Source organism: Lynx rufus, unplaced genomic scaffold (assembly GCF_022079265.1).
Source record: "Lynx rufus isolate CCGP_SWC_20201006 ecotype Redwood Valley unplaced genomic scaffold, mLynRuf1.p SCAF_18, whole genome shotgun sequence".
Lineage (NCBI taxonomy): Eukaryota > Metazoa > Chordata > Mammalia > Carnivora > Felidae > Lynx > Lynx rufus.
The window spans coordinates 38,295,774-38,318,829 of NW_025814832.1; the positions used below are offsets into that span (position 1 = coordinate 38,295,774).

The 23,056-nt window shown below is 39.6% G+C and overlaps 1 protein-coding gene across 5 annotated transcripts; it reads left to right on the top strand.

The window, feature by feature from the left end:
• Window positions 1–4: 4 nt before the first annotated feature.
• Window positions 5–21,860, top strand: POLG2 (DNA polymerase gamma 2, accessory subunit). 5 transcript variants are annotated; one of them, XM_047081593.1, is made up of 8 exons: window positions 5–3,048; window positions 6,736–6,862; window positions 6,988–7,093; window positions 8,326–8,499; window positions 14,384–14,524; window positions 16,693–16,773; window positions 19,385–19,485; window positions 21,657–21,860. In XM_047081593.1, the coding sequence occupies exons 1-8, from the start codon at window positions 2,487–2,489 to the stop codon at window positions 21,820–21,822; spliced, it is 1,458 nt and encodes a 485-aa protein (XP_046937549.1). In that variant the 5' UTR covers window positions 5–2,486; the 3' UTR covers window positions 21,823–21,860. The 5 variants fall into 5 exon arrangements, with proteins under 5 accessions (XP_046937549.1, XP_046937551.1, XP_046937550.1 ...); XM_047081595.1 differs by having other exon boundaries at window positions 21,686–21,860; XM_047081594.1 differs by lacking the exon at window positions 16,693–16,773.
• Window positions 21,861–23,056: the final 1,196 nt, after the last annotated feature.

Sequence of the window (23,056 nt, forward strand, 5' to 3'; positions counted from 1 at the left end):
TGCTCCTTTCTATAATTTAAGTTTGGGAAGTGGGGAGATCAGAAGGCCCTCCTTAAAACGGTCTATTTATATTGCAAGAAGTAAAATGAGTTTAAATTTATAATTTTAGGCAAAATTGCATCAAGGCTTTTTGTAAGTACCTCATCAGGTGAGTCATTTAATAGCCTGGTAGCAGAATGGTAAAGTGAGATTAAGGTAGGAAATAACCAACTGTGTAGCCCCACCCTCAAAGTGCTTCATGTGAGAGCAACATGGAGGACTTTATTCCTTTGTAAAATGTCATCATTTGAAAAGCTCCAAATAGCTTGCTGTTTCAGAATAGATTATATTTTTGCTCTTGGCTCTACTGTGAATTAACTGAAATGGTGATTAAAGCTAAAAACTTTACACCTTGTAAGACATTTGGCTAAGAGCTAAGTTTCAGTTTATGTAGATTGTAGTCTTCAGGCTTGCTGGGGCTCTTAACTAGTTATATGGGAAATCATGAATATCTTTCCAATAATTCAGGGAATTCTAAAGACTTCAGACTGGAGGGTCTATTCATAAACAAAAATCTTGTTGAAGTTAATAGTTAACCAAGAGGAGGCAACATAACCAAAAGCACAGTGACCATTGTACAAGTCTTCTTAGGGTCAACATGGGTTTTTATTTCTAGAAAGGTCAAGGGAGGGGTGGTGGTTTTCAATATAATTTTGGCTCACCAACCTTTCTAATACTACATTTCAATTATGACTAGAAATAGGTCTGAATGTCTTCCCAGACAGTCTGGTATTTATGTTCCTTTTTGTCAGGAGAGGAGAGGTCTTAATGAGACTTCATTTAAATTTTGATTATTAAACTGAGGCTTTAATTGGTGTCAATGCCTTATCTCTAAAATGTAAAACTTAACTAGAATTTGCTTGGGGTGGGGGATGGGGATTGGTATTTTTAGGACTAATACATTGAAAACTGATTCAGCCTGTCTAGTAACTGAACAGTTTTCAATAGCATGGTTAGTCAAATTCATTATGACTTTTAACTTAAGAAGCTTTTGGGGTAGGTTGGAGTATTTATTACATATTTTACTGTTTAATGTCTAACGGCCTTTTAATTTGTAAACATTTATTGAAATGATTGTGGGGCTGTGGAAAACATTTACCTATTTACCTTTGAAGTAAGTTTTAAGACAGTCCACTTTTTAGCATGTGTGTTGTGTCCAGCCTGTGGTTGTCTGAACTAATAAATGTGATTTTTCTCCCCGTTCTCGCTTTTATTTATTTGCGTATAGGCCTCTTCCCTGGTGTTTCCTGATTGGAAAACACGCTGATAGAGCCCAGCTTTGCAGTTCTTGTAATAGAATTACAAGCAATACGCAATACGGTCTTAAAGCTTTTTACAAACTAATGCACATGTGCTTGTATGGAATGAGTTTCTGAGCCTGATAAATTTTAACTATTGTTAGGTTAATTCAACTGCCTCAGCCATTGTACCCTCCTTTCACAAACTGCCGTTTGGTGTAGTATAGTGAAATCCAGTTGCTTGTGTCTCTTAACCCAAATTAGTCTTACAAGGTTACCCTAACTGCTGTAAGGGAGGCTTAGAAATTGGAGTTGTGGGCTTTGGGAAGCAACAATTTTCCTCGGGCTGAGGCACCTTTCCACCATTTGGGCAATTCTAAAGGCTCTAAGTGTGGAAATGAAAATTGTGAAGTCTTAAGTGCCTGCTAGGTAATCCTGGTTTGGTTTTGAGACCGGTACTCACGCATTACGCTTTGATGGACCTGTGGAAGGATCCTCTAGTGGGAAAACTTGCCTCTACCACTGATTATCAGTGTGCCTCCACATTCACCTGGAGGATTTGTTTAGAAGGTCACAGGGCTCCTTTTCCAAAAGTGTTCCCAGGGGGTGCAGGCACTGCTGGCCGAGGACTCCCTTTTGAGAACCACTCCCAAAATGTGAAAGGTCCATACCCTTCCCTGTCACACAACCCCAACCCCAGAGAGCAGAGAACCTCTTTGGGGGTAGCGGTAACATTTACAAGGAGTTGCAACTAAAGATTGTGTCTCTAATCCATAAAGGGCTAAGACTTTAAAAGAGGTAACCGTTATTTACGCAAACACCTGAGATTGAAAAGGTGTATTTAAATGGCGATTTGGCGAACACAAGTATTTTGATGTGATTTGCAAAACACTTGAGAAGCAAAGCGGACTTGGTACAGCACGATAGTGCAAAGTAGACGAGGATGATCTTTATCGGTGCTAATGATGGCTAAAAAGTAGGGGCCGAACTTGGTTGAGGCGAGAAACGGTACCGGGTCTGCGCCGGCCATAGCTACTGGCCTAGGCCTGCAGCCGCTACAACCGAAACGGACGCGCTTCCGTGGGCGTGGCCAGCCGGGCGTCCGCGCACTTCCGTCGCGCCTGCGCAGTTGGCTCCTGGGCTCACGTTTGTGGCCGTTTCCCGGGACCAGCCAGCTAATAGGATACTGCTGTTTAACTCCCGTGGGCGATGCGTTCTGGTGCTGCAGTCAGGGCCTGCCAGAAAGTCTGCAGGTGCCTATTGTCTGGGTTTGGAGGTCGAGTGGATGGGGGGCAGCCTGAGCCTTTGACGGAAGGGAGTAGCTCCTTCGGAGTGCCCCTGCGGTCGCAAGCGGAGCTGCCCCGAGGGAGCGAGCCGACCGAAGTCCCCGAGTCCGGTGAGGGGAGCGAGGAGCTGCTAGAGATCTGTCAGAGAAGGCATTTCTTCAGCGGCAGCAGGCGGCAGCTTAGCCGACATTCTCTTCTGAGCGGGTGCCACCCCGGCTTTGGCCCCTTGGGCATAGAGTTGCGGAAGAACCTGGCGGCAGAATGGTGGTCCTCCGTGGTGGTGTTAAGGGAGCAGGTCTTCCCGGTAGACGCCCTGCACCATGAGCCAGGCCCTTTGCTGCCCGGGGACAGTACCTTCAGGTTAGTTTCAGCAGCAACTCTACGCGAACTCTTGCAAGACAAAGAGCTGAGTAAGGAACAGCTAGTAGCATTTCTTGACAATTTACTAAAAACTTCTGGGAAACTACGGGAGAACCTTCTTCACGGTATGCTTCACGATTTCATGCTTCAAAATAGATGGGGTGGAAAGGCAGTCTTGGTAGATTTCGCGAATTGCAACAGGCCCTGTATTCACGTGGGAAGGAAATTATCTGTCTGGTTCTCATCTTTTTGATGTAGTTGGGTATACTGACTTCCTACCATGGAGAAAACTGGTCCATTTGACTGGACAACACTAGAGTTCAATTGAGCAGCTCCAGAATTCGGGCCTAAATTAAATGATGTGAGTCATTTGTTCGACGTTACCAAAACGTTTGTAAATACTTAGTTATCTTTAATTTTACACGCAATAGACTAATCAAAAGCTTATTTTTCTAGAGCAAAATGAAAATCCCCCCTCCCCCAATTTTTTCTTACAGAAAACTGGTCTACAGTTGTTTGAAGTGCCCGTTAAGTGATTTTTGAGTCAGTTAAAAAAATAATAGTACTAATCAAGCTTTATAAATAATTCTTGAGTGAATACACAGAAATTTGTAGGTCACAATTTGCCCTTGGAGTCAAATAGAACATGGTAGCAGAGATTCTGAAAAAAGTAAAAATAAAATAAAATAAAATAAAAAATAACGGTTCTTTACAGGACAGACTTGCAGCCACAGCTTCTAATCTTTGCAAAATGCTATCCTTGCTATTTTAATTAATTAAATTAAAATATAGTGCCGGTGGCACTATAAAGTAACTTAACCCAATGTCCATGGTTGTCTGAAAATTAGTACCCATATTTTAAAGATTTCCCTAATAAAACAAACTGGTGAGTATTTGTGACAGTTCTGATTTGTGCTACTTTAATTATTCCATGTCTTTTTTCTGGGGGAGTTAAATCACCACTTGTTACTATGTCCAAAACAAATCAATGTTTTCTTCCCTATTAGAAAATGAAACTTAGCTCGCTTAGATGCCCATTCATCAAAACATCTTTTGATATATCAGACCTTTTCTTTAGCAAATTTAAAACCACTTATTTGCAGAATCCTTTAATTGACTGGTGTTTTTAGCTCAGACTTACCCAGTTTGCTACTTTCTATTCCCAAGGTCCTTGCTTTCTTTATTTCAGGTCTGGACAACTTTGGTAGCCTCTACTTATGAATAGCTTTTTAAAATTCTCAGCCATTATGTTTCTGGATATTGTTATTGTCTTTTATGTTTTTGTTTCCAGATATTGTTATTGTTAATTGTCTCTTTCTTCTGTCCTTCTGTGACAAATTACACATGTTAAACCTCTTCCCCCATCTTGTCATCAGCTTTCTTGAACACAATCACATTTTAAAGTCTGTGTCTAATGACCGAGATGTATCTGTTTCTAGTGTCTGTATCTCCGGCTTTTGGTCATTGGACTTTTCTCCTGATATTCTCTGTAATTTGTGTATAAGTTGGAGAGATAAATTGAGATATTGGTGGTGTTTTCTTCTTCCTGGGAGGATTTACTTTTGCTTTTGGCAGGCAGCTATCGTGGAAGCATATCTTCTTAATGCAATTCAAGATTGAGTTTATTGGAGGCTGGTCTTAAGTGTTTTCATCTTTACTCCTACACTGTAGCTCTTTGAACGTCCCTCATGAAAGGCTGGAGTGTTTACCTTGGCACCTCCTCCTTCAGGAGCCCGGAACTACAATTTTTGTACTTTCCAGTCCCATAACTTGTCAGGAAGTTCTCAGCATTTCAGCTTCTCAGCTCTGCTACTTGAGCGTTAGAAAAGCAACAATAACTGTTGGGTTCACCTCTCTGCTCTACTCTTCTCTCCATGTTTTGGACCCACAAGTCCTTACTGCCTTGATAGTCTTTAAACAGATTTTTTTTTTTTTTTAATTTCTTTACCAGCTTTTCTTATCAGCAGGCTAGTGTGCTATTATCAGAAGTGGAAATCTCAAGTAATTTGAACACAATGCTGTCATTTAGTGGGATGTCATCTCAGTGCATAAAGAACCACAAAGAACTCTTGAATTTAGATTTATTCCAAATAGAAATGTTGGAAATATAATTCTGAAGCTGTTTCATATATGTTAGATGATAAAGCAAGTAGATGGATAGGTTAAGGTTATTAGGAACCAAGATTTTCGCTGTAAGAAAAAAGAGATACAAATATAATATAAAAGATACAAATATAAAAGAAGGCAAGGATAAACTTTGTAATGTTAAATTTGAATCAGCAATATTATATTAATATTAGTATGACCTCATAATTTTGAAAAACATTTCTTAACTTTCTTCATTTTGAAAGGACCTAGAAGTAATGACAATAGCAATAAACACAACTAGTACCCAGACTTTGATTTTTAAAATGAACCAGTGCTTGGAGAAATGGCTAATCCCAGATCTGGGGCAGGGAAAGTACAAAGTGAGTTTGAGACATTTTATGGTGCTAGAAAGCAAAGAATTACTTGAAGACTAGTAGAGTTATATCACAGGGACACAGATAATGGCTTGAAGGAGAATCCAGCTGAATATTAATTAGTAATAGTAATAGATTATAACACATTAAAAATAGAAATTTATAGTTTTTTTTTAATTTTTTTTTTAACGTTTATTTATTTTTGAGACAGACAGAGACAGAGCATGAACGGGGGAGGGGCAGAGAGAGAGAGGGAGACACAGAATCGGAAACAGGCTCCAGGCTCTGAGCCATCAGCCCAGAGCCCGACGCGGGGCTCGAACTCACGGACCGTGAGATCGTGACCTGAGCTGAAGTCGGAGGCTTAACCGACTGAGCCACCCAGGCGCCCCAGAAATTTATAGTGTTAATCAAAAAATAAATAGTTGAGACTGCCGGTAGGGGAAAGGGATGGAAAAAACATTGTTTTTACAGAAGCTATGAAATACGTGTAGAAGGAAAGACAGAAAAGTCACCTTCTAATGATTTTGCAATCCCCAGTATAATGATTCAAGCAGGATCATGAATGGATTCTAAAATGTTGGGTGGAAGTTTGTTGAGCAGGCTGTTGTTGGGGAATGGATATTACTACCTGATCAGGTAATCAAATTTGGTTTCATTAATATGGGATAATTTGAAATTATGTTCCTCCTGTTAAAATGCAAGAAGACCTACATATCAACTATGTAGTATTTAGTTCTGTTAAAAATGATTTACCCCAATTAATGAAACAATTAGCCAGATCTTGAGTATGACTGTCCTGGACTCCAGTCAAGTCAATGTCATTAAAAGCAAAGTTAGAGAAGGAGGGAGGAGCAAGGGGACATGTTCTAGATTAAAATAGATTAAAGAGACCTGGTAAAAATGCAGAGCAGGAACCACAGCAATAAATGACATTTTGGGTGACAATTGGAGAAAATAAAATATTGACCATGTGTTAGATGAAATTGTGGTATCACAATTAATTTTATGGTGCAGTAATGATAAAGAATAATTTCAGGAGCCACATGCTGAAATGTTTTGGGGTGAACAAGAAAACATGTGGCAGAATGTTGACAGTTGGTGTATCTAGCTGAAGAGTTTACAGATATTTATTGTACTATACTTTCAACTTTCTTATTGATTTGAAAATCAAGTTGTGGGGAAACCACCTAAAACTAAGTGGTAATCAATTAAGATCTGCCTTAATAGTTCCATGCTACTTGTACCGCTTTGCTGGCATTATTATATTGTTAACTTGTTTATAAACTGACCCTTATGACTTGGGTATATGGAATAGATTTATATGATGATGAATTTATCTTTTGACAGGTGCTTTGGAGCACTATGTTAATTGCCTGGATCTGGTAAACAGGAGGCTACCTTATGGCCTTGCTCAGATTGGAGTGTGTTTTCATCCTGTTTCTGATACTAAGCAGACACCTGATGGTGTTAAAAGGTACAGAAAAATAACAAATAACATGGCCTTGTATTTAAGTAGTCAAGAACCAGTCACTCTCCCTTTGATCCAGATAGATTATATAATTTCCAAGTAAGTAACTCTGATATTTCTGATATCCAAAGAATCGGTGAGAAGACTGAGGCTTCACTGGTTTGGTTTACTTCAGCAAGAACTGCAGGCCAGTGGCTTGATTTCTGGTTACGTCATCGACTCCTGTGGTGGAGAAAGGTACCGTTAATTTAATAGTTAATAGGTCGAGTGTCTTAGTATGTCAGAGATAATATTTCTCTACAATAAAAAATTTTATTTGGTGTAGCTACGTTATGCTTGTAAGAGCTATAACGAATAGATAAATGCAAGTAAAAACCTCTTTGTAATGATTTTCATTGTTGCATATAAAAAGTTTCTTTGGTAAAGATACCTGTTGATGTCTCTCTTGCTCAGAAGCTTTTGTTGAGTAAGCATTTGCATTCGAGATAGAGTTCAAGTCCCTCACTTGGCATTCCTGGCTGCTGTAGAGTTTGACCCTTGCACACCCTACAGCTTCAACTTTTGTACCCTGCCTCCATGAACTCTGTATTTGTCAAAATGGTTCTGTAATTTATAATTAAGTTTTAGTACCTGCTGAAGGGAAAACAGTTGAAGTAAGCATGTGTGGCTCACCATTGTCTTATCTCTCTCCAATTCTTAAAATCCCCAAACACCCACTAAACTGAGTGGAATAATTACAAATAATCAAACTCTCCACAAAGGATAAGAATGGTGAGTATACACTTTCTTCTTTACCCCACTTAGTTTATGGTCACCTTCCCCTCTTACTAACTGACCTCAGAAAGGTTAGATAGCTCCAACAGTTTTTCTCTGTAGTTCTTTCAAACTAAAAACAATATTTTTAGCAATATATTCACTCATTTAACTAAACTTCATAATTTTTATTTGGAATCTGACCAATTGCATTCAGTTCCTGCATAGAAAGTCTCAGGCAGCTTTCCTTTTTTTTTTTTTAATGTTTATTTTAACTTATTTTGAGAGAGTGAGAGCACAGGGGAGGGGCAGAGAGGGGGGTGAGAGAATCCCAAGCAGGCTCTGCTCTCTCAATGCAGAGCCCAGTGCAGGGCTCAAAACCACACGAACCATGAGATCATGACCGGAGCTGAAATCAAAAGTTGACACTTAACTGACTGAGCCACCCAGGTGCCCCACAAATTTTCTTATTTTAATTTTTTTTTTTTTTTTGAGAGACAGAGCATGAGTGGGGGAGGGGCAGGGACACAATATGAAGCAGGCTGCAGGCTCTGAGCTGTCAGCACAGAGCTGGACACAGGGTTAGAACTCATGAACTGCGGGATGATGACCTGAGCCGAAGTTGGACACTTAACTGATTGAGCCGCCCAGGCGCCCCTCAACTTTACTTTTTAACATTTATTTTAACAAGTTAATAAAACAAGTTTCTTTTCTAGTTTGCCAAGAGTCCATCTAACTTCAGCAGCAGTGATTGTCAGGACGAAGAGGGACGAAAAGGAAATAAACTTTACTACAATTTTCCATGGGGAAAGGAGCCAATAGAGACCCTGTGGAATCTAGGAGACCATGAACTTTTAAACATGTGTCCTGGAAATGAGTCTCAATTACACGTATGTTTTATATTAAGCTCCTATATATTTTTTACCCAGGTTCTCTAACTGATCTTTTTTTTTTTTTTTTTTTTAAGTTTATTGATTTATTTTGAGACAGAGACAGAATGCAAGCAGGGAAGGGGCAGAGAGGGAGGGAAAGAGAGAGAATCCCAAGCAGGCTCCGCACTGCTGTCAGCACAGAGCCCGATGTGGGGCTGGAACTAACAAACCATGAGATCATGACCTGAGCCAAAATCAAGAGTCAGCCAACTTAACCAACGAGCCACCTAGGCACCCCTAACTGATCGCTTCTGAAACCATTTGAGAATAAATTGTAGACATGGGGCCCCATGACCTCTTAATACTACAGTATATATGTCTGAAATGCAAGGACACTCACCTACTTAACCACAACACAGCTGTCGAAATCTGGAAGTTAATGATAATCTAATTATTACCATCCAATCCACTTAATCCTTCAAATGTTGTCCCAATGATGTCCTTCATAGGTCCAATATCCAATCTAGGATTTCATGTAGTTGTCATGTCTCTTTAGTTTCCTTCAGATGAACAGTTCCTTTTATCTTTGATGACCTTGACATTATTTTTAAAGATTTTATTTGTAAATAATTGCTACACCCAATGTGGGCTTGAAATTACAGCCAAGAGATTAAGAGTCGCATGCTCTACTGACCGAGCCAGTCAGACGCCCCATGACTTTGACATTTTTGAAGAGTATGTCTTTGTAGTTACTTTGTAGAATGTCCCTCAATTTGAATTTCTCTCATGTTTCCTTATGATTTATGTGTTTTTGCTAGGAATACCACAGAAATGGTGCTGCCCTCTCAGTGTATCATATCACAAGGCAAATGATAATCAGATTTTTTACTGTGGATGTTAACTTTTATCTCTTGGTTGCGATCGTGCTACCAGGTTTCTCCAATATGAAGTTGACAAATACTTTGTACTTAGTAATTAATGAGCAATTAATGTCTTTTGTGGGCAGACAGTTTAAGACTATGTCAATAACCTGTTTCTCACCACATTTTGACCTACCAGTTGGAGCATGCGTTGATGTTTCTTGTGTAAATCAGTGGTTACTATGAGGGTTGCTAAATGGTGTCATTTATTATAATTATTAATTGTATTATTGCTCTATTAGATTTGTTTTTCAACAGTATACTGTGGGGTAGAGTTTTCTCCCCCTTTCTGTAAATATGGACTTACCCATTCCAGTTTCTCTCAGAGGGTTATAATCTGTTACTAGCATTATTTATTTTGATGCTGAGATCGTCCTAGACTTGGCCAGGGTCCTTTTGATATACCTCTATCATTCTCTGAGCATTTCCTTACTTTTTGTAGCAACAAGTTGTTCCAGGATCATCTTGTTTCTTGGCCTAGCTGTGGAGTCAGCCATTTCTCCAAGGAACCTTAATTCTTTAACGTTTATTTATTTTTGAGACAGAGAGAGACAGAGCATGAACAGGGGAGGAGCAGAGAGAGAGGGAGACACAGAATCTGAAACAGGCCAAGGAACCTTAATTCTTATTAGAGGAAAATGTATTTAAAAACTGAGATTTTGCTACAAGGTGTACTCCTTGCAAGTGGGTATCATTGTTTCTGGGCCCTTTCTGTGGACCCAGCTAAGAAATATTTGTAGGCAATTCTGTACATACACGTTTACACACTCAACTCTATATTTGTGTCTGTATTTACCTGTTAAAAACTAGGAGTGCACACCAGTTCTTCAAGTTCTAGTCTAGTGTCACAGGGTTTATTCTAGCTTCACCTCTTTCCAAATTTATAATTTTCTTCTCTGACAGTGAGAAACCTGGCTCCCAGTATCTTCAGTTACTGATTTTTCATTTCTTGTATGTAACCAAAGTCCCTACCATTGTTATACAAAGATCAGCCCTGATACATCCCTCTTCCCACCCCATCAGACACTCTAGGTGAGTGTTTGAAGCAGGGGAAGGAACAAGGAAGAAAGACTAAAGAACTTGACTGTAGATATGCTGTTGCCCGCTCCCTTTACAACCCCCATCACTAGGTGCTCTGGTGAGAATATAGAGAAGGAGGATTAGTTAGAAAGCCTGGCTTTGGGCCTCAGTGTCCCCTTCTTTACCAGTCACACTGGCTAGAAGTTGGTCCCTGGATCTCTCCCAGTTGGATACACTAGCCAGCTGACCAAAACTGAGCCCTGGCCACAGAAGAAAGGTGCTTCATTTACATCCTAAAAGGAACAAAGTTTTCAAAATTTAAACAGGTGATACAGTTTTCTTAGAGAAGGAACCTTGCCTTTCCATCACACAGGGTTCTTTATAAATGTCTATAATATTTTTCAAGGTACCCATGGATACAAAGTTTTAGAAGCCACATGGATGGATAGAATTGTGGCTGAGCCCTCTTATATGCTGACCCAGTCTTTCATTTAATTTTTTTAAAGTTTATTTATTTTGAGGAGGGGAGGGGCAGAGAGAAAGAGAATCCCAAGCAGACTCTGCATTGTCAGCACAGAGCCTGATATGGGGCTTGATCTATGAGATCATGACCTGAGCAGAAATCAAGACTGGGATGCTCAACAGACTGAGCCAGCCAGGCACCCCCATGCTGACCCTTTCTTTAAGTTTATTTATTTTGAGAAAGAGAGGGGGGTGGGGGTGGAGAAGGGGCAGAGAAAGAGGGAGCGAGAAAGAATCCCAAGCAGGCTCTGTACTGTCAGCACAGAACCTGACGTGGGGCTTGAACCCACAAACCATGAGATCATGACCTGAGCTGAAACCAAGAGGCAGATGCTTAACCGACTGAGGCACCCAAATGCCTCTATGCTGACCCATTTTTGAACTGTTGCAGATTTGAATGTTTAGATTTTCTGATTGGCGACAGGTGGAGTTTTTATGTGCTATTTGGTGACTAATAGAGTCTTCTCCTTGTTGAATATTTTCCCATAGCACCAACACCATCACATTTCATTTGGGGATATTCAGCACTCTTATGAAACCTGGTTAGCATAGTCATAGTTAAATAATCATTATCATAGTTAAAAACCAATCAGTCTTGTGACTAGGAATTTAATTTTTTTTTTTTTTTTTTTTTTTTAACGTAATCGCTACACCTAGTACAGGGCTTGAACTCAGATCAAGGGTGGCATGCTCTTCTGACTGAGCCAGCCAGGGCCCCTGTCTTATCACTAGAAATTTGAAGATAATCTCTTTGTTATGGCTATTAGTCTCTTAATTTTTGTTCATTTTTTCACTATCTCCATGAAAAATTCTCCATACTCACCGTTAAATTGTTGCTCTTCCATTTCCGTGGTTCTCAAAATTGCTCATCATTAGTTGAACATGTTATAAAATAATAAGTAGAATTTCTGCTATTTAGTATGTTTTTTTGAAAGGCTTCTTGGGCTATTTGGTGTTTGTTTTTAGTAAATTTTACAGTTAACATCTAAATACATTCTTGGAGGGATTTTTTTGAGAATGGTGAAGTAGATCAGCAACATCTGAAGAACAAAGTGAGTATAGAAAGAAGTTTATTCTGGATGGTATAAGAAATCAGATATTCTAGCTAAGAAGAGTTACCATTGGATACCTTGGCATCCTTGGATATCCAGTTATCAAAGAATTAGAAAACATTAGCTGCATCTCGTTGGCTCAGACAGTAGAGCATGTGACTCTTGATCTCGGGGTTGTGAGTTTAAGTCCCACGTTGGGTATAGAGATTACTTAAAATCTTTGGGGCATCTGGGTGGCTCAGTTGGTTGAGCGTCTGACTTCAGCTCAGGTCATGATCTGGCAGTTTGTGAGTTCAAGTCCCCTGTCGAGCTCTGTGCTGACAGCTCAGAGCCGGGACCCTGCTTCGGATTCTGTGTTTCCCTCTTTCTCTGCTCCTCCCCAGCTTGCTCTCTGTCTTTCACTCTCTCTCAAAAATAAATAAACTTTAAAAAGTAACAATAAAAATAAAATCTTCGTTAAAAAATGAAAACATTAAAGCCTTCCTAATACTTAAACACAATTTAGTCTTTTTTTAATTCAAATGGCACCACAGAAGCTTGCAGTGCCTCAAGAGTTATATTAAGTATCATATCTATAAATGTGTACAAGATGTCAATTAATAGAGTTATAATAGAATCCCAGATTTCAGGAAGTTTACTGCCTTTTGAGAACAAATTTACATTAATCTTTACGGTACCATATGCCATAAAGATGGGTTTAAAATGTCAGTACATATATGTATTAGTAAAAACTATGCTTGATCATGGATAGTAGAAGTTGAGGATTGACAAATTTTTTAAGTATCAGAATTACATGAATGTTCAGATGACAGTGATAACAGTAAAAAAAAGAATGAAGGTAGAACTGTTTATATGCAGAACCTTTTTAATTTTTAGAATTGACATTTTAAAAATTTTGAGATGGTTGTTTATCAGCTTAAAAGGAAGGAAAGAAGGGTGCCTGGGTGGCTCAGTTGGTTAACCGTCTGACTTCAGCTCAGGTCATGATCTCACAGTTCGTTGGTTCAAGGTCCACTTTGGGCTCTGTGCTGACAGCTCAGAGCCTGGAGCCTGCTTTGGATTCTGAGTCTCCCTCTCTTTCTGCCCCTCCGCTGCTCATGCTCTGTCTCTCTGTCTCTCAAAAACAAATAAACATTAAAAAAAAGTTTTTTTAAATAAAAGGAAGGAAATAATCGGTCTCTTATCAGTATCTGATTTATATCATACATTATGGTATATTTTACATTCTTAATTGTAGCCTTAAAGTAATAACTCCAATGCAGGTTTTTAAAAGATGTTTGCTTCTTATAAGAACTTTACATAGATTATACTCCAAACCCCTATCCCTAAGTGTACCAATTGTTTTTTTCTCTAAGGGCCTTTCTGAACTTTATTGTAATATTATAATCTGTATTATAACGCTCATGTAGGGAGCACTGGAAAAGTAGTGATGTTGGGGTCCCACTCTTGTCCAGGTAGTTGAGAACCTCTGGGAGTGGGGCCCAACACAAAACCTTTACATTTTATTCATTTATTTATTTTTAACAGGTTTTGTTTGTTTTTTGTTTTTGTTTTTGTTTTTTTGAGAGAAAAACAGAACAGAGGAGCTGAAGCAGGCTCTGTGCTGCCAGCAGCAAGCCCCTTTGGGGCTAGAACTCACAAACTGTGAGATCATGACCTCAGCCAAAGTCAGATGTTCAACCAACTGAGTCACCCAGGTGCCCCCAAACCTTTGCATTTTATAATTCAGGGCAGTTTTATGGGGCCCCTGGATGGCTCAGTTTCGAGCCCCACATTGGGCTCTGTGCTGACAGCTTAGAGCCTGGAGCCTGCTTCAGATTCTGTGTGTCCCCCCCTGCCTGCTGCCCCTGTCCTGCTCGTGCTCTGTTTCTCAAAAATAAACAAACATTAGGGGCGCCTGGGTGGCTCAGTCGGTTAAGCGTCTGACTTGGGCTCAGGTCACGATCTCACTGTCCATGAGTTCGAGCCCCGCATCGGGCCCTGTGCTGACTGCTCAGAGCCTGGAGCCTGTTTCAGATTCTGTGTCTCCCTCTCTCTCTGACCCTCCCCCGTTCATGCTGTGTCTCTCCCTGTCTCAAAAATAAATAAAACGTTAAAAAAAAAAATTTAATAAATAAATAAACATTAAAAAAAATTTTTTTTTAATTCAAGACAGTTCTAATACATAGTCAATTGAGCTTTAATGATCTAATCTAAATCCTAATCTCCCTGAAAGCAGGAAATGTGTCATAACCATCTTTGTGGGTCCAGTGACTAGTATAGGCCTGGCCCAGAGTAGATACTTTCTTAAATGAATTTGTAAGTTTGTGTTCTGATTCTCTAAGTCTATAGTTTTAAGAGATAGCTCTGCTAAATGATACTTTATGTTTGTTCTACTTTTCTATGAAGGGCCGAGATGGACGAAAAAATGTGGTTCCTTATGTTTTATCTGTTAGTGGAAATCTAGACCGAGGCATGCTGGCTTATCTCTACGATTCTTTCCAGCTAACAGAGAGCTCCTTTACAAGAAAGAAGAATCTTCATAGAAAGGTGCTTTTAATATTTCAGAGATAAACTTGGGAAACTAGAAGTATATGTTTTTTTCACTCATGTTATTAGTATACTTGGTTTCTAACACAAACTGTGAATAATAAATTTCTTTTAGTGCAAGTTATTTTACTGTTTTTCAGATTTTTAGAATCTGGCCACAGGAATAGTAAGCAGGTTCTCACAGAATAGTACAAGGCATTCCTATTGGGTAATCCCAGAGGCATTTCTGTTTGATCCTGGCAGACAGGTAGACAGAAATCTCTGATTCTTAGCTCCTGAGCCTTTCCCTCAGTGGCTTCCATTTGTATCAGAGTGTTAAGTAGGATTATGTCACACTAGTAAGACTTGTGGTATTAACCTTACTGCTTCTAGTCGGACCCCAAGTGGCTATTGAGTAGATCATAAGAGCTAGCTATGGACCTGGATAAAGGACATTTTTAAGGGCTCAAAATCAAGAGAGAGGAGGAAAGAAGATAAATGACTAATGGAGCAAGATTTTGGAAGAAACATGAGGAGTCAAGGCAGGATTAAGAACACAAGTGGGAGGGATTGGTCTTGAAAAGGAATTATTTGAAAAAGCAGGGAGGAGAGAAATGATTGTATAGATAGGCTACCAGGGCTGGTTAGCCTTTGAAGGAAGTTTTCCTCATACCCTCTATTTTCTTAGGGAATTAGAAGGCAGGATTATTAACTTAAACTGGGGAGGAGTACGGTTTAATTGGCAAGAATTTAGAGTATTCATATCCCCCTTGAATGCAAAAGGGAGCTGCCCCAAATCAATTTCGACATGTTGGGTACTCAACTGGGACTGGAAACTGAATTTATCCTACCACGCAGCAGAGCTAAGTGATTTATTATGCAGTGTTCATTTAGCCTGATAGGCCCCTAAAGTTGGATTATAGAATTGTTCAGGGGCTGGGATTTATAGGATGTATAGCAAACAAGGGGGATCCGTTCTTTCTCTCATATCCCACATCCAAACCGTCAGCAAAAACCATCGGACTCTGTCTTCAAAATATATCCTGTGTCTGACCATTTCTTACCACCAACTGCTTCCACCCTGATCTAAGCCACCACCATCCCCTCCCTCTGGCACTGAATGACCCTTTTAAAAGGTACGTGTTACTTTGCCCAGCTGCTCAGAATATTCCACTAAACTCCTCCGCTCACTCAGATGAAAAGGCAAAGCCTCCCAAGTGTTTCACAAAACCCTTCCCTTTTGACCTCACACTCCTGCTCCAGCAGCACAGACCTCCTTGCCGTTCCTAAGACATGCAGGTCATGCTTCCATTTGGCTGGGATGCGCCTCCTCCAGGACCCACTTGCACCTCTCAAGTCTGCTCCAGTGTCACTTCAGAGAGAAGAACTTCTCTTACCACCTTATTTAAAATTGCAGCGGTGCCTGGGTGGCTCAGTCAGTTAAGCACCCGACCTTTGATTTTGGCTCAGGTCGTGATCTCCCATGTCACACAGTTCGTGAGTTTGAGCCCCATGTTGGGCTCTGTGCTCATGACGTGGAGCCGGCTTGGGATTCTGTCTCCCTCTCTCTCTGCCCCTTCTCCGCTCATGTGCGTGCACCCTCTCAAACAAAAAAAAAATAAAGTTAAACTAAAAAAAATTGCAAACAGCCTCTCCAATCCACCACTCACCAGCACTTCCTGTCTCCTCCCATACCACCTTCAACTATATGATTTACTTGTTTATTATCCGTTTATCCCCTCCATGAAGGGCAGGGAGTTTTGTCCCCAGCATGTAGAACTGTTTCTGGCACTAAGTAGCTGTTCAATGTTTGTTGAGTGGATGGATGAATAAGAAAAGTGGTAAGTTTTGGCAAAAGAAGAGTCCAAATGATAAGCCACATGGCTCTGGCTGGGTAGGGAAGGCAGTGATGCCAGGAAGGGGCATTTTGATTGAGGGAAAATGGAGTTGTCAGAAAATGGGAGAGTAGCAAGTGAGCTTATTTCTGCAGAACATTTAAGTGGAGAAGTCAATGAGCAGCTGGATATAGCCAGCTAAGTACATCATTACATGATTTTTTCCTGACCTCAGCTAGCTTCCGTTTTCATACAAGATTTTACTGTTTAAGAAGCTCTATGTTTGTTAGTGCTTGTGTTATGTTTAAACAAGGTGTGCTGTCTTTTCCCCCCCCCCTCTTTAAATTGCTTTAGGTACTTAAACTTCACCCTTGTTTAGCCCCTGTTAAGGTTGCTTTGGATGTGGGAAGAGGCCCAACAGTGGAATTAAGACAGGTGGGTTAAATGAGTTTTAATGTCATGATTTTAATTATTACCATTATTTCAAACAAATGGATAGCTTGCCATTTAAAATTTTTGATTTGTTTGATTTTTTTAAATTAATATTTTTTTATTTGAGAGAGAGAGAGGAAGTGGGGTAGAGGGGCAGTGGGAGACAGAGAATTCCAAGCCCTGGGGATAGATACCATGACCCTGGGATCGTGATCTAAACTGAAATCCAGAATTGAACACTCAGCTGACTGAGCCACCCAGGCATCCCTCATTAGCTTCTTAAAAAATTTAATTAAATGGCTATGGATAAATTCTATGGTTAATTATAGATAATTGGAACTATAGTATATAAAAGAAGCTGCATACAGTTCAGCGGATTTTACTGTTAAGTCATGCTTAGTGAGAGTTGCATTTTTTAAATGAGTGTGCATAGTTTTGGTAATCCGAATATTTGTACAGATGTCTAGTGAGTTATTTCTTGCCTACTTACAATTTTAAGGTAACACTTTTGATACCTGTTGATATAAACACAAGTTGTAGATCTGTAATCTTGTTTTGGTTTTTCTAATCTATCTAGCCTAATGAAATACTCTTGAGAAAAGCCAGGAGGGTGGTTTTAGTTTCTTTTGAGACCCCCCTTCACAGTGATGCTGGGTCCTGGGTGACTCAGACCCATCTAGCAACTGAGTAAGGACCCTAGCAAGATTCACCCAGCTTTTTTCTTCAGGGTCCTGTGGAGAGGTCTTGGGGGGAGGGGCAGGTAGTGCACACAGAGGAAGGGAAGGTAATGGTTTAACTTGCACTTTTCCCCCTGGGGTCATGGCGGACTCCCCAGCACCCTTGTAGGTAGAAGTTCCTTGGGGTTTTTTGCTTGAAGGACAAAAAAGAACTCTGCTCCTTAAATATTTGTCATTGTAATTGCAGGCCTTGTTTTGTTTTGGTTTTGTTTACGTGTAAGAATATAATAGTATTGTGTCCCGTGGGTGTTTTTAATTTACCAAAAGGGAGCATGTTGTATATCTTACTCTGTTTCTAACTTTTTTCCCTCAGCAGTATGACAGAAGTTTCTGGGCTATGCAAGGGTTTTTTGCTGGTTATATACATGAAGATGGGATTACTGGATAAAATGGAGATGAATCCTTAATTTCACTATGCCAGTGAGATTGTCTCCATATTGGCTGCATGGTGTATTTGTATTCTCACTCATGGTGTGGGTATTGTCCTTATCCCATGTCTTCAGCACCTAATCATGCTTAGAGCCATTTCTCTTCTACCTTCCAAAAGAGCAAAAATTTTTTAAGTTTATATATAGCGGGGGGTGGGGGGCAGAGAGAGAATCCCAAGCAGGCTCTGCACTGTCAGCACAGAGCCTGATGTGGGGACTGATGCCATGAACCACGAGATCATGACCCGAGCCGAAATCAAGAGTCGAACATCCAACCTAATGAGCCAGCCAGGTGCCCCAAAAGAGCAAATTGTTTGCTGTCAACCACTAACCTGTTAAAATCCACAATTATGTTTACCTTTCTCTGTTAACTTCTTACTTAGATTTATTAATATTTATATTCTCACCTATCCCCAAAATATCAAGTACCTTAACACCCACCTACTTAGTTACGGTCTTTCCCTCGGAACTTGTTAGAAAGGCAGATTCTTGGTCCTCGCCGCAGAGCCGCTGAATCAGAAACTCTGGTGATGCAACATGTGTTTGACAAACCCTCCAGGGGATTCTAATGTTAGCTGAAGTTTGAGAAACAGTACTGTCGCTCAGGCACTCCCTCCACACTCCCCAGTCCGCGATGGTCAGCCTCCCCACCAGGGACATTTGGTGTTGTCTAGAGACAGCTTTGGTTGTCAGTTGTGGGGAGAGGAGTGCTAGAGGTATCTCTTGGAGGCCAGGGATGCTGCTAAGTATCGGGCGTCACCATTCAGAGGGGGAGAAACCCTTCTCCAGATTGTTAAGGATGTTTAAAGTGTTTGCTCTGTTTTGCTTCACCATTGCTTGTTAAGAAAACTGTTTAATATGTAAATTATGTAATATTACTGCTTACTACTTCTGTATTTCCAGTCAGGCTTTTGTGCACAGCGTTCCACCAAAATCAGTCATTCTGTCCTGGAAACGTTTTCTTTAGTTGGCTTCAGGAACACTGTTGTCCCCGTTTTCATCATGCTCATCTGACTACTTCTCCCTTGTTTCCTCTCTGCCTGACATGGTTGTACAACCCTGGGGCTCAGTGCCCTGCTCTCAGATGAGTTCACAGTTAGCACAGCGCTTTGGACTGTTTTTTCTCCAACAGAATCTGCTTTGGTTTTGTTAGTGTTTTGAATGATAACGATGATGACAAAAATTCCTGTATTTGGTATAAAATTTTCTCTCAGAGAATATTTGCATTTAGTATTCAGCTTTGCAGTGCTTAATTTCTTCATTTCCAGAGGAAGTATGCAGCTTATAAGTATATAGTATATGAATTGTGAACACTATTATCCCATAACTAAAAGAATTTATGCCCATTTTAAACACTGGAAAAGGTGATTAGTGGTTTCATGAAAACAGGGTAATCATCCTAGCTACTTTTACTTCCTTCATATTTGAATTTTATGTATTTTTTCTCAGGTTTGTCAAGGACTATTTAGTGAATTACTAGAAAATGGAATTTCTGTGTGGCCTGGTTATTTGGAAACTGTGCACTCCTCACTGGAACAACTTTATTCAAAGTAAGAATTGTCTTTTTTTTTTTTTTTCCAACATTTATTTATTTTTGAGAGAGTGAGAGAAAGAGAGAGAGAAACAGAGCTTGAGCAGGGGAGGGGCAGAGAGAGAGGGAAACACAGAATCTGAAGCAGGCTTCAGGCTCTGAGCTGTCAGCACAGAGGCCAACATGGGGCTCAGACTCATAAACTGCTAGATCATGACCAGAGCCAAAGTTGCACGCTTAACCAACTGAGCCACCCATGCACCCCAAGAATTGTTTGTGTTCAGAGGTTTTGATCCTGTGATGTTTCTTTATGAGTAACAGAAATCTCTTCTAAATATCCTTCTAAATAACTATTTATATCTACACAAAATTATTCCTAACTCTCCCATTTACAGAACCATGTGCCCCTAGTTAATTGCTATAGCAGGAACAGTATTCATCAGGTATATCTGAGCACATACTATGTGCAGCTTTAAGACTTAATGTCATGGACTATGTGTACCCGAGTTTATCATTTTATCAAGGATGCATTTATGTGTATTAGACACATTTATTGAATTAGGACTGAGGGAACATGAGTGGAGTGCCTTTTCCTTGCTTGTGTTGTGGTTCATTCTGAGGCTGAGTGGAAGATAATTCCATCCCAGACAAAGGACAGAGGACTAGTTTCAGTGATCAGCACCTCTGTTCACCCAATTGATCCAGACACATTCCTGGATTTATCGTCCTTAACTCTTTCCTCTTCCTTACTCTTCACCTCCAGTTCATCACTACATGCCAGCCTGCCTCCTGAATAGTATCTTGGACCCATCTCTCGATCCTTAGTACACTGCCCAAGTTAAAGTCAACAGTGTCTTTCTTCTGGCTGGTTCTTGCAGTAATCTCCTGATCTTTTTTTTTTTTTTTTTAATTTTTTTATGTTTATTTTTTGAGAGAGAGAGAGCGTGAGTTGGGGAGGGGCAGAGAGAGAGGGAGACACAGAATCCAAAGCAGGCTCTAGGCTCTGAGCTATTGGCACAGAGCCTGACACAGGGCTTGAACTCACAAACCACAAGATCATGACCTGAGCTGAAGTCGGACCCTTAACTCAGGTGCCCCTCCTGATTGATCTTCTGTCTCTAGTCTTACCCCCTACTATTTCATTACCTTCTGTTTTTCAAATAATCCATTCTTCCCTCCTTTGGGTTTATTTTGTTATCTTAATAACTTTTTGTGTTGACTATCTTTTGGGTGAAAAGTTGGGAAGCTTTATGTTTTTCTCTTCAGTTCTCTAGCAACTTGTTAAAATACGCCTTTCAGATGATGTCAGAGGAAAAACAGGTTTCTATAGATAAAGCAAGTAATGGTTTCATTGTATGTAAAACTGAAAGGTGCTGCTTGAACCTGCCAGTCCTGTGAGTTCTAAAATCTTATCCTTTGTGTCATTGAAGGATAATTGAATATTATCAAGTTACAGTTCTTTTTGAATGGTAAAGCCCAAGAGCTTTTTAATGGAATATTTATTAAGCACACTTACTATATTTTGTGCACTTTGATAACAGCAATAAACAAGACAGAAAAGATTCCTGTTCTTATGAAGCCTATATTCTAGTGGGACAAAGTAGAGAGTAAACAAGTAAATAGATAAATAGGATAATTGCTGATGGAATTCTAGAAAGAAAACAATGAGGTAGTGTAACTGGGTAAGCAGAAAGAAGGCCAGTGCGAATATATTCAGTTATTGCTGAACTAGAAACTATAAGTTAGCATACTAAGTTCTGTATTAAGCAAGCATGGTTTGGGTATAATGTATTGTACCCAAGATCTTTGTTACAGTAGTATTATAAGAGAATTTAGTCTAAAGTAATTTTTCTTGAATTGTATCCAAGTACCAAAAGGCTATAGTTATTCTGAGGTTCATCCATAATTTCACCCCAAATGATGCGTTGAGGTACCAGTGTTTATTTCTCAAATTTTAGTTTTTTACGACTTTCCATCTATTACAATAATTCAGAGAAACTTTATGAAAAGTTTACTTTGAATACAATTTGGAAACTTTGAAAAAGTTTTTTGGTCTACCTTTCAAGCCCTGCCTTTGAGTTTTGTGACTCTGGAAAGTGACTGGATTCTAAAGTAATTAAAGCTGGTAGTATGGTGAATTTACAATTTAATTTGTGCTCATGTGTTTTGTTTGACTACTTTTTCCCTCAGATATGATGAAATGAGTATTCTCTTCACAGTTTTGATTACTGAAGCTACTTTGGAGAATGGGTTAATACATCTGAGAAGTAGAGACACCACGATGAAGGAAATGATGCATATATCCAAAGTAAAAGACTTTTTAATCAAGTATATATCATCAGCTAAGAATGTATAGATTTTAATGTTTATATAATAAATATTCTTCCTTCCTAATTTGATTGTCTTCTATTAACTTAGATTTGTTTTTAGCACCTTTACACTTATGAAGTAGACATTTTCTGTGCTTTTTTAAAATTCAGTTTTTATTCCTTATATATCTTGATGTATTCCATTCTATCAGAAATATGTGCAGCTACAAGAAACAAAAATCCCACTATATGGGGTGCCCCTAGTTGGCTCAGCTGGAAGAGCATGTGACTCTCGAATCTCAGGATTGTGAGTTCAAGACCTACAATGGGTGTAGAGATTCCTTGAAAATAAAATCTTAAAAAAAAAATCCAACATATTGGATTAAGCAAATTGTAGTTTGTTTTTCTCATAACAAGAAGTCCAGGGGGTGGACTGTCCAGAGCTGGGATAATTATTTCAACTATAGTTAGGGACCCAGGCTCTTGATATCTTTCTATTCTACCATCTTTAGTATTTGGGTTTTTATTTTTGTACTTGCTGCTACATGCTCATAAGGTGACTCCTGTCTAGGCTTCTTGTCCACATTCTAGTTAGGAAGAAAGTCAAGGAAGCAAGAGCTAATCAGCCAAAACTCTTTCCTTTTTTTTTTTCAAAAAATTTTTTTAATGTTTATTTATTTTTGAGACAGCATGAACGGGGGAGGGTCAGAGAGGGAGACACAGAATCGGAAGCAGGCTTCAGGCTCCAGGCTGTCGGCACAGAGCCCGATGCGGGGCTCGAACTCACAGACCGTGAGATCATGACCTGAGCCAAGGTCGGACGCTCAACCGACAGCCACCCAGGTGCCCCAACTCTTTCCTTTTTAATTGGGAAAGTAAAAGCTTTTCCAGGCATCCCAATTAGAAGACTTATTTACATTTCATTGGTCAGAACTGGGTCATCTGGTCACTCGTAGGCCAGTCACTATCTGAGGGGATGAGAATATCATGATTAATTTGGGTCAAACACAGTTTATTCTTTGGGGCTTTAGTAGCGTCTTCTCTCTGAAATGGGTTCTACTATCAGGAAAGAAGGAGTCTTTCTAGAATCTGCCACATGTATATTGTCAAATACTGAAGATTAACATAAAACTAAACTTTAAAAAATTAGCACATTTATTTTTAAAACGCAAAATAAAATGTTAGATGGCATAATCTAGGGTTACAGTGTATTTTGTGTCTGCTTCTCCTAGATAAAAGAAATCTTTAGACTTTTGTGTGCTGATTATGTTTGTGTTCATT